Source organism: Mesitornis unicolor, unplaced genomic scaffold, assembly GCF_000695765.1.
Source record: "Mesitornis unicolor isolate BGI_N332 unplaced genomic scaffold, ASM69576v1 scaffold34106, whole genome shotgun sequence".
In the NCBI taxonomy this organism is placed as follows: domain Eukaryota; kingdom Metazoa; phylum Chordata; class Aves; order Mesitornithiformes; family Mesitornithidae; genus Mesitornis; species Mesitornis unicolor.
This window is the reverse complement of record NW_010193555.1, coordinates 3,440-14,480: the sequence shown is the minus strand read 5'-3', so window position 1 is coordinate 14,480 and position 11,041 is coordinate 3,440. Positions and strand designations below refer to the sequence as shown.

Below are 11,041 nucleotides of genomic sequence, written 5' to 3'. Positions count from 1 at the left end.
ATATTAGTACAGGTACTGAATGTTTATTCTATATTTACTTGTTGTCTCTGATTTTTAATTCCACACCGGTGTTTCCTTGTTTCTCCGGATGGAGAAGAGGCTGCAGCACAGGGTCCCCCCGTGTTTTATTTTCCTCCCTCTAAGCCTCCTCCAGAACCTGTTGCAGGCCCCAAAGAGAGATCTCTGTCTCTCTTCCTTGGAAAGGAAGAGGTGCTCACAGTCCTTCCTCAGCACAGTCTGTCAGCAAGGTGGGTGTCGACAGCAGTGTCCGTGGTATCCAGAGACAGGCCATTTGTGCTCTTGTACTGCGCCTCTTACTCTGTGGCATTGACAGATAGTGGGAGCGGGGATGCTCTGGCGCCTGTGGAGAACGTGCTGCTCAAATCCAGCCAAGGTTTGCTTTACTTTTTTTTTTCTTTTACAGGATTTGTTCTGGGAGGCGCATTTGGTGTCTTCACAGCTGGCATCGACACCAATGTTGGGTTTGATCCCAAGGATCCATACCGCACACCAACTGCAAAAGAGGTCCTCAAAGATATGGGGCAGCGAGGCATATCCTACGCAAAGAACTTCGCCATTGTGGGCGCCATGTTCTCTTGCACTGAATGTGTGGTAGAATCTGTGAGTAACAACTTTTTTAAGTATTATGCAATATTTTCTTGTAGGCTTAATAATCTCTTCTACTGATCCAAATAAGTATGTATATCCCCTTTGTAATGGAGCAAGGGAGTAGTCTAGTTTGTTCTGTTTCTTGGCTGTCAAAGCTTTTCAGCTTTGAGACCTGTCTTCAGAACTGCTGTTCTCTGACAGAATGAGCAGAAGAACATGCAGCTTCAAGTCCTGAATGTACTGGCAAGTATAAGCGTTACTTTTTGAAACCCTAAGTACAAGTACTTGTTACTTTAAAACATCAACCTTTGGGTTGCAGCATGGTAATTTGAGCCTCTAAAAATTCCATACACAGAAAGGGATCCTTTGATGATGGTTAAGTAACAGGCCCTATTTTCGTCTTGTCCCTACAGCAAGAAATGACCTTGTGCAGCCCAGTGGTAAATCTAGCATCCATTTCCTTAAATAGGAAAATTAGCCTGTTATGAAGTTCGGTACTGCCTTTTAATTGAAAGACATGATTATATCTTTACTCATCTAGAAGAAAAGTGTATCTGCTTGCACAGTGGAGCAGAACAAAGAGATCTCTGGCCTGGTGAAAAACTAGCGTGCTCTGGCTAGGGAAATACTACATCTTTGTCAGCAGGGTGCTGTGGCTCTCACCTGTGCTGAGAACCAGGCTGCATGGCCAGGCTCAGTGTTGCAGTTGTGGTTATAGTGCCTTTGAAATCTCTGAGCTGGGGGCTGTATCTGCTCACCTGAGAGTCTGTGCTGTAGCACTGCATTGCACCATATGGATTTGTCTTACCTCTCCCGGTGACCTGCTCCTGGCCCTGCAAGTCTTAAGTTTGAGTGTGCAGGGGGCCATCTGCTGAGAATAGAGGGAAAAGCATCCTCAGACGAGAATGGGCTGGAAGGTCATTTTCTCTTTCTTGGTGTTAGTACAGATACTGAGTGTTTATTTCATAATTACTTGTTGACTCTGATTTTTAATTCCACAGTATCGTGGAAAGTCAGATTGGAAGAATAGTGTTATTAGTGGCTGCATCACAGGAGGAGCAATCGGCTTCAGAGGTTGGTAGTGCCTGCTATGAACTGTTTCTGTGATAAAACTCTCATTTGGCTATGCAGCATGGGGTGTTTTTAATGGAACACACACTACAAATCCCTTTGCATGGGGTTATGGTGATGTCAGCATGAGAGTGTACTCCAGACTGGCAGAACGGCTATTTCTATTGCTTTCCTGTCATCTTGAAAGATGTATGTGGGTAGGGAAGGCTTGGTCGTACAGGACAGTGAGACTGGAGGAAAATCAAGAGAAGTGACTTGAAAGAAAAGTCAGGAAATGGTGTTAGCTATCCACACTCTTCTGTGGTGTCATGAGGAGGGAGCCAAAAATACATACTGAGCAGTTCTCTGACGCTGCAGCTCTTGTGTTAACAGAGCTCTGCTTGTGTATACTATTTCACTGGCAGTAACTGTTAATTTGTACAGTGTGTCAAATGCTTTCCTCCTTTCTCATGTATCAATTCAAACAGACAATTCTATTTAGCTGTAAAAGAGCAGGAGCACTAGGATTTTAGTCCAGCAGGCACTAATGGGGACTTTGGGAAGCTTTGAGTGCTACCAACATCTGGAGAAAAGACTGAAGTAGGAAGAGAGCTGCTCTGCTCATCAGAAATATCAAATTTCTCTCACTTTTCCTTAAGAAAATATAAAAAGGTCCACAGAGCATAAAAGAAGAGAAAGTGCTACTGAAAGTGCTTCTAATTGAGCTTGTTAAGTTGTGTCTGTCCTGGACCTAATCCTCTTAGAGCTTTCAAAGCTGCCGCTGCTCTTCCTGTCCATCCCTTGTCCAACAGCAAAGCCACTTTCGGTGCTCGGATCAGAGCGCAATGAAATCGACAGTGGCCACTGGCAGTTTCTCTTCCAGCCCTTTGGGGGGAGACCGAGCAGCACAGCACCCAGCCAGTGTGCTGTGCTAGTCCTGTGTGTACCAGGTTCTCCCCCTCGCCTTGGGCCGTGGTAGTGCCAGTGTTCCTTGGCAGAGGACCACCACGTTCCTGCGTGTGTAAGCTCTTCAAGTCAGCACAGCATAAGCTAGTTACTGGAAGTAAAATAGCTTTCCCATTTTGTCTCATTCTTTCCCACCCTTTTTGTGTTGCAGCTGGTTTGAAGGCAGGGGTTATCGGCTGTGGTGGATTTGCTGCTTTCTCTGCCGCAATTGATTACTATCTACGGTAACCGTGGGATCCCTTGGGAGCAAGTTTCCCTTTTGCTCCAGTGCTGCTGCTGAGAGCCTGCATCACGGCAGAAGAACCATCAGGCTTACCTTTCCACTGCCTTTGGAGTCCAAATCGGTGCAAGCTGGATGGCGTTGGCTGCTTTTCCTGAATGACTAACAATAATCTGGCTCTGAGCCCTGGCCTGCTGCTTCAGGCAGACTTGCGGGAGTATGTGAGGATGGAGCCAGGCGCAGCGAGCAGTATCTCCAGGACGGATCAGCTGACTGCCAGTTTCCAGGAAACAAGCCTGGACTCTCAGCTTTTTTCGATCCTTTGGGTCTGATTTTGATTAAGTCTGTTGCTAGCATCAAAAGAAGCAGGAGGACAATCTTCAAAAAGAAATGCAGTGATTTAGGTTACCGTGTGTTTGAATGTGCTGCAAGTGTTTAACAGTTACCAGTTTGCAGCTTGCTACTCGGTTGGGGAGAGGGTAAGATCCTGTGGAGAAAGAAGTTTGTTCCAGGCTTTTCTTAAAATACCAGCTGAAGACAAACTACCATCTGTACAGCTTGTCTTATTTCAAGTACGGAGATGAGAGCCAGATTTCTCTACCATGTCTTAAAGGGAAAAGCAAAAAGGAATCCTTAGCCTTAAAACTGTGTGGTTACTGGCAGATGAACAAAACAGTTTAAGGGGGGAAAAAAGAGGTTGTTGCAGAAGTATAATTCTCTGTAGCCACTTGGCTAGCCTGATTTAACCTCGCTGTGGGAGTACAAGTAATCATGCTACTGCTTTAATTGCCACAGGCTCACACCATTAGTTCCAGCAGTTCGATGGTGAGACTAGAAAGCAGAGTTGTGAGAATAAACCACTGTTAGACAGATAACTGGGCATTCACTTAGCACACAGTCTGTTTCCCATCATGTCCCTGTACCACCTCCGAGTGCCCCAGTGTGACTACTGGGGAAAGTGAAGTGTTATTTCTGCAGAACATTGGTACTGAAGTCGAAACATCTGTTCATTAGCTCAAGGAGCTGCTCCCTTTTTGAGAAACTCAGGATAGTTTAGGCTGAATTTAACCTTCATTGAGCCATTCCGCAAGGGCAAACACCCAAACCTCGTGTTTTTTGAGGCAGCAGGATTTCAGATTCAGTGCACACACCTAATGGGGATTCTCCCACCCGTTTCTCCTCCTTTGCATCCACAGTTTGACATCCTAAAATGGTGACAGCACTTGCTTACCTGGAAGAGCGATCCTAGTGGGGTGGCTTGGCTGATCCAGTGGTCCGTGGTCAGTCTGGAGGCACATTGTCTCCCATTCCCACATGGAAAGTGGGGAGACAGCACCATGTGATCTATCAGATGAGGTTTCCAGATCGCCTGATGTCCCTTGCTGTGCCTGTTCAGTATCCTCAGGCCAGAAGCTGTGCAAGTCAGCTGTATTTTAAGCTTGAGTAATTCTGGGCTGATTAAACAGACTGGCTCCAGAGAGTCCATTTTTTTTGCCCTCCAGAACATACTGAAATGCAAGGATGTAGCCCAAACCATAAGATGTCTCTTACAAGATTGCCTAGCACAATGCCTGTGCTTATACCACTGGTCTGAAGTGCAGCTAGCAAGATTTTAATGACAGAAAGCAGCAGCTGTGATGCCAAGGTGATCAGTTAGTGCAAACAGCAACACCACAGGGCTCCTTTTGTGCAAATGTTGGAGCTTTGCATTTTTATTAACTTTTTTTTTTTCTCCTCACATGGTTTACAGCCATTTAAAGTTTGTAATCTACAGAAATTGAAACAGAACACAAACAAAAATATATCCTTAACAACTTTTGAAAGTCAAATATTAATTAACAGTTCTATTCTACCTGTAGCTGCAAGAGTCCACCCCCACTTCTTTTCCTTCCTGTAGGGACAAGCAAAAGCCAGTCACGGGGACAGCCACAGCCTGTTGTGCCGGGGCTGTGTGGACCAGGCCTCCAGCCACTGTCGTGCGGGAAGGGGGGGATTTGGCTGTACAGAGTCTCTGTCTGGAACGACAGTATCACGGACAGAGACTTGGACATATGTAACAAATCAGACACGGGGATCCGTTGTGCGGTCAGATCTAAAACTCGGCCTCCTTCCTGGGTCCAGGGCCAAGACCAACACCTGGTTGTTCTCTGCAACGCTGTTTCCCTTCAGTTTAGCTGGTAGTCAAGAGGAGCAGGGTCTGGAGTGTGAGCCCTTTAGAGGGGACCCGAAAGCCCTCCCCTCCTTTAGTTGCTTTGCTGGTGCAGGGCCAGCGGGTGCTGCCTTCCCTGGGGCGGTGGGCTTAGGACATACCTGGTGCATCAGTGGCAGGCGGCCGGGCTCTACCTGGAACAGTCTGGCAGTCAGGGGGGTGAAAAGGCAACACTGCTGTTAGCAGGGATACGCTTGGTCACGTCTCATCCATCTCCATTTGGCACAGGAGAGCATAGGGCCAACGCAATCAGGGAGGGGGCTTTTCCCACGAGAACATGGACTCAGCTCACGGAGCGAAAGGTTTTGTGTCCCAACAGGTACCAGCACCTACCTGGGAGGGTGGGAGGGCAGGGGACATATCGAAAGCCAAGTATTTAGGCAGCCAGGACACGGCCTGGCAGTGAGCATGTGGCCGTCCTGCCTTGGGACACGGTGTGACAACTCCAGCCTTCAGCCTGGGGGTCAAGACCTGGAGCCACTCACTGAAATGGACCTGAGCTGGCTGGGCACGGCTAACACAGCAGCAATTGCTTGGTGAGAAAGAAAACAAAGCACTTCTGCCTTCGGCAGTGAGGGCCAGGAAGGCTTTCCTCCTCCCGTCTGTCTGCGCTGGTTTCCAGGCTGGGTGACCATCCAGCTGCTGCACAGCCTGGCTGGCACCGAAGCAGGGCCACGTGCTGCCATTTGCCTGGTGCTTGGGGCAGCAGGGAAGGCCAAGAAGGGAAACAAAAACCTCCCCATTCTCATGGCTGTGGCAGGGACACTGGTGCCCTGGCAGTCTCTGCCACAGGGCACAGCCAGCACCGGCAAACCTTTGTGGCAGTGCTGGGCTGGCAGGGGCGTGCACACCACGCTATGGCAGGGATACATGTGTACGGAAATGGCAGGGACCCCGTTCCCTGCCCCACCAGGGCTCGTTGGGGAAATTGTGGAACCCACACGCCCTGATGGGATCCTGTCAGTACCACAGCACAGACCAGGGGTCAGCCCGTGGTGGAGGGAGCAGATCTGGCCGTCCCTCAAGGCTGCTGTGGATCGAGACCAGCACAGCACCTCTCGCTCCAGCCCTGTGTGATGGGTTACCCCAAAATGCTACTCGGAGGCGAGAAACGGCGAGGGAAGTAACCGCCACGCTACACGCACACAGGCAAAGCACAGAGCAAGGGCTGTAAGAGGGGAATGGCCTGAAAGCACCCAGAAGAGACGTGGAGAGGAGGAAGCAGGACCTCGCTCCTCCGTGGTCGCAGGTTTGCTCGGGCCAGGGCAGGATCCAGGCACAGGGTCCAACGTTTGCGCAGGCAGCAAGCCAAAGCAGAGCTGGTCGTCACCATCGCCGGGGAGGGAAGCCCGTGAGCTCCCAGCCTCTGAAGCAGACCAGTGCTGCACATGCAGGCATGGGGCAGGGGAGCTGGGAGGCAAAACAGGCACTCATGGGACGCTGCAGGCTTCGAGCTGGGCGAGGCGAGGGGGCCCTGGTAGGAGTGAGCGGGCAGAAAGGAGTCCAGGAGAAAAACTAGCCAAGGGGGAAGCCTGTGTCCACAGCCCTTGTCAGTCACTACCTCTTCCGTTGAACAAATATACATAAAAACAATTCTTGAACACAAGAAGGGACATAAGACACGACTACTTTACAGAGAGGCATGGCGCCTGGGGTGGGACCGGGCCACTGGTACGCGATTGTACAGGAGCTGCAGGCGGCACGGTCCTGGGTCTGGGCCGGTCTCCCTGGGGGGCTGCGATCCAGTCTGTGTCCCCCAGCAGGGAGCTGGGAGTGTTTGCAGCTGGTGCCTTCTCCCCGCAGGCTACACGTCCGTGGAGAAGTAAAGTGTGTTGCGTTTCAGCTCCGTGAAGGAGATGGGAGGATGCTGCAGGTAGTAGAGAAGGACCTGGACCTGTAGCAGGCAAATGGGGGGTGTTAGGCCAGAAAGGGGCAGAGCTGCCACCTCCCAGCTTGTCCCTGTGCAGCCACATCCAGCAAAGAGAGACAAACCTAACCAGACAGATAAATCCCTCCATGACCTGCCCCAGGGGTGCTGGCGTGGAGTGTGGCCCCCACACTGCTGGCACAGGTCTTACCTGGGCCATCACATCGTGGGACCAGATGTCAGAGGCCAGGGTGAGGTGTCCCTTGCTTTCCCCCTCGGAGGGTCGCAGCAGTGTCGGCCCAAAGACCGTGGCCAGGTTGTGGAGAGACATTTTGTTGATGGGCTCCTTCTCAGCTACCCTGTGGGGTATGGAGGGAGAGAGGGGGTGTGAGCCCCTAATGCATTCTCCCGGAGCGAGGCAGCCACGGGGCGATGCGGGGGTGAGTGCTGATCTCCCTTCTCCCATGGGACATCTCCAGCTTGCCATTCCCCTTCCCAGCCCCCGGCAAACCCAGGTGCAGGGCAGGGAGCTCTGCCCCCTTCACGGCCTCCGCCGGAGCCGCGGGGCCTGGCTGGGGGCCTCTGGCTGGGAGCCTCGGGTGTGATGTGGCAGCGACCGAGCCTTCACTTGCTTAAGTGCAGCAGAGCCTCCACCCTTCCCGAGTCCCTGCAGGGTATGGGGAGCTCCACGCCAGCCCGTGCCTCCCCACACTCACTCCCCACAAGGCTCCCTATCCCTCCGACCCCACGGGACCCCAGCCAGCCCGCACCGAGGGAACCGGGGCCACAACATTGCCATGTTAGGAGGCAGCTGTGCTCCCCAGCCCAGGCTGCGCAGTTGAGCCCTGGCCAGGGGAGCAGATGTGGGAACTGGCTGTGCCCAGTTCTCAGGATGGAAACGGATTTTTCCTTCCCCAACCCCCAGCACCAATCACTTTTTCTGTTTGGTCTTAGCCAAACCAGTGAAAGAAAAAAAACAAAACCAAACACTTCATGATGCAAGTAACATGAGCCGTGAGCCCCAGTCCCAAACTCGTGGCCAGCTCCGGCCAGGCTCTGCATGCTGCACCACCGTCCTGCCCACAGCCCCGTGCCCTCCACGGGTTTTGGGGCTCCAGCAAGCCCCAGAACTGCCTGTCCTCGGGATCATCTGGGCCAAGATAAAGCCTGGCAAACCACATGTTGCTGCACTCGCTCTGGGACAAGCAACAGGGGGCATCAACTGCAGCACTGGGACACGTCCACAGAGTTGACCATCTCTGGGTCTTGGCCACTCACTGCAGACAAGCTACAGGGACGATTGCACCTAGTTTTGCAGAGGCTACTGCTGCACTGGTGGGAAGGGATGCAGAACTCAGTTTTTCCCCACTAAGGGGGACACTGCGCAGCTCCCAGTTGATTCCCTATCCTGTGCCGAGGCCAGCTGCTCCCCAGGGAGAGCTCATCCCCCCAGCTGCACACCGGCGGCAGCGGCCAAGAGCCACATCTTGTCAGAGGACGTGTGGTCCCTGCAGAGCCAGCCCGCGTCAACGGCCACACACTGTGCGGTCCCCACTGGCACCGTGGCTGGTGGCCCTGGGGGCTGCTCTGTGGGGCAGAATGGCTCCAGGATCCCTCCAGCATCCTATGGGGTGTGGGAGGAGGAGCTGCCGCCCACAGCCCCGCTCTGCACCAGCACAGCACCATCTGCCTCCAGTTCAGGATCACCCCGCGGCCATGCAGGCATTACAGGAAGCTGACAGCGGCTTCAACTCTGTTCACGTTCCATCTCCACAGCAAAGTGACAACACAGACCCATCCTGCACCCATCATCTGCACTGCACAGACCCTGGGAGCCACTGCTGGGCCAGCCAAGCCATGCCTTACCTTTTCAAGTGCTCCAGCAGGAAGAGGAAAGTGATGAGGTTGGGGTCAGGCAGCGAGCGAAGAAGGTGCATCATGCAGTTCTCCTTGGCAGCAGGATCCGAGAGGGCTGGAGACAAGGAGAAAGAGGGCTGAGGACAGGGGCTGGTGACATCTTGCGCAGCAGCAGGACTTGCCATGGCCAGATGCCTCCCTGCATGGCCTTGACTCGCAGGGCTCTGCCTGCGCCCCAGAGCAGCACCACGAGCCCCTGGAGCCAGCAAGGACAGCCAGGACCAACAGGGCTGAGCTGGGAAGGACCCTTGGGAGTCTCCTGTCCCAGAGCAGGCAATGCCAAACAGCCATGCATGAGCACCAACCCCATCCCCAAGCCCTTACCTATCCCCTCCATGAAGGCAGGGTAGAGTCTGTCAGTGAGGAGGGGCTCGGGCAGCTCACGGAAATACAGCTTCAGCGTGCCGGCGATGGCGTTGATGTCCATGTCACTCAGCATCACCAGGATGTCCTTGTTATCTGTCCAGAGAGCACCCACATGTGACACCTCCTGCGCCTCCTCAACCCTCCATGTCACCCCAGCTATCTGGGCAGGCTGCTGGCTGGAGAGCAGGAACAGCATCGCTGGCTTCGCAGCCCCGTTTACGCAGGCTGGGGCTGGGAAGAGCCGAGCAGCTCCCGCCTGGCTGGGCAATGAGACACGGAACAATTTGCAAATCCATTTGCACCGCTGCCTGGAGTCAGTGTCTCCCAGGAGCCGGCCAGGCACAGCCACGGCTTGGAGACACCAAGGCATAAACAAGGCTGGGACCTCTGGGTGTTTGTTTTCCCAGCTGCATCCTCCTCCTTGCCCCCAGCCCCTTCCTGGGCCCACCGGTGCATTTTGCACACATGCAGTGCAATAACCAGACCCTGGGCTTGCAGAGCAGGGGAATGGGGAGGGTCTCAGTGCTTGCTGCCTCCCAGGACACTCACTTGCATCAAAGACAGCTTTCAACGCCTGGATGTCAGTGGCAACGCCAGAGATCCTGTAGATCCCGACCTCTTCGATGCCCCTCTTCTCCACCTCCTCGATGCACTGGCGCACAATGTAAGGCACCTTGGAGCGCTCGCGCCTGGCTCGGGAAGCAGAGTTGTGATCAGACATTCCCAGGGGACCCCATGGTGGCCAGCCCAGCCCTGCACACCCCAGGGCAAGGGCAGGATGGGCAGCAGGGACAGGGCTGGCAAGGATGGAGCAGGTCCCCTCAGGTTCCCACAACCCCACACCCACATGGGGAGCAGATTGGCAACCCCATACCCGCACATACTTTGTCACAACACTGATTTTGACCCCGAAGACACCGGTCTGCTTTTTGGAAGGAGTCCTCTTCAGGCTCATATCTCTGCTCGTGAACTTCATGGAGAACTCCACCTTGATCTGCAGGAGACAGGGGGTGAGGTCCAGCAGCCCGGCCCTGGCCCGTCACCTTCTCCTCACACAGGGGAAGGGGCTGCCATCAACGCGAGGGGCTGTGGGTCCCCACAGCGCCACTTACCCCGTTCATCTCAATCACATCCATGTGCCAGTTCTTCGTCTGCACGGCCTGTGGGTCCAGCTGGAGGGAGAGATGGCCCATGAGCTTTGCAGTGACACTGCCCTGTGCCAGCCCTGCTACCACCCCAGCCTGGTGCCCCCTGAAGCCCCCAACCCACAGACTGTGTGGAGCACAGGACATGCTCTTCCCTGGCAACATGCTGTCCGTGGCAAGAGGATGGAGAAGGGAAGGTCTAGGGTCCCTCTGGCCGTGCCCCAGAACCTGGTGGGCTCAGCTTGTTTTCCCCCCGAGTCCCTGCGAGGCAGTGCTTTAACCCACAAACAAACGGCAAGAAATTTCCAAGAAATCAGGCCTATTTTTGGTGGCAGATTGATGAAACAGAACTAGGGCAGCGTTTTCCGTGCAGAAAAACAACGTCTCCCCATAGCCAAGACTATTTATAACCCCTGGGAATGACGGGCTCTGCTATTTCTGGCTTTGGGGCTAACGGGGGACTCAGTGATGCTGCCCCAGTGCCTGGTGAGGTGCTGACATTCCCAAGGCCCTGGCACGTGCTGTGCTGGGCCCCGGGGCTGGGCAGAGGCGGGTGCACTTGCCTTTTGGGGTTTTTTGGTCCATAGCTGGTGGTATCGATTCAGCCCCATCGACCCCTGTAATGCACAGGGCGGGCGGAGGGGCAGAGCCTGGCACTAATGTCCCCTCAGGGAAGGGGACAGGACGCGGGG

At 53.9% G+C, this 11,041-nt stretch overlaps 2 protein-coding genes across 2 annotated transcripts; one reads left to right on the top strand and one right to left on the bottom strand.

The window, feature by feature from the left end:
* Window positions 1–424: 424 nt before the first annotated feature.
* Window positions 425–3,717, top strand: TIMM22 (translocase of inner mitochondrial membrane 22 homolog (yeast); the record flags this gene model as incomplete). Its single annotated transcript, XM_010187500.1, has 3 exons — window positions 425–621; window positions 1,611–1,683; window positions 2,777–3,717. Coding segments are annotated over 3 exons (347 nt in total), but the record flags the coding sequence as incomplete, so codon positions are not given.
* Window positions 3,718–6,665: 2,948 nt separating this feature from the next.
* Window positions 6,666–10,514, bottom strand: LOC104543008 (active breakpoint cluster region-related protein-like). Its single transcript, XM_010187499.1, has 7 exons — window positions 10,317–10,514; window positions 10,089–10,198; window positions 9,754–9,893; window positions 9,163–9,297; window positions 8,788–8,893; window positions 7,133–7,280; window positions 6,666–6,948 (listed from the first exon to the last, which is right to left on the bottom strand). The coding sequence occupies exons 1-7, from the start codon at window positions 10,512–10,514 to the stop codon at window positions 6,859–6,861; spliced, it is 927 nt and encodes a 308-aa protein (XP_010185801.1). The 3' UTR covers window positions 6,666–6,858.
* Window positions 10,515–11,041: the final 527 nt, after the last annotated feature.

What these genes read in the sequence shown, in the direction of transcription:
- LOC104543008 (XM_010187499.1), bottom strand. Translation starts at nt 10,514, where the DNA reads ATGTTGCCAGGGAAGAGCATGTCCTGTGCTCCACACAGTCTGTGGGTT. An exon ending in ATGTGATTGAGATGAACGGG is followed by an intron (nt 10,199 to 10,316) that starts GTAAGTGGCGCT and finishes TGTCTCCTGCAG; the next exon opens with ATCAAGGTGGAGTTCTCCAT. An exon ending in GAAAGCTGTCTTTGATGCAA is followed by an intron (nt 9,298 to 9,753) that starts GTGAGTGTCCTG and finishes CTCTCTGGACAG; the next exon opens with ATAACAAGGACATCCTGGTG.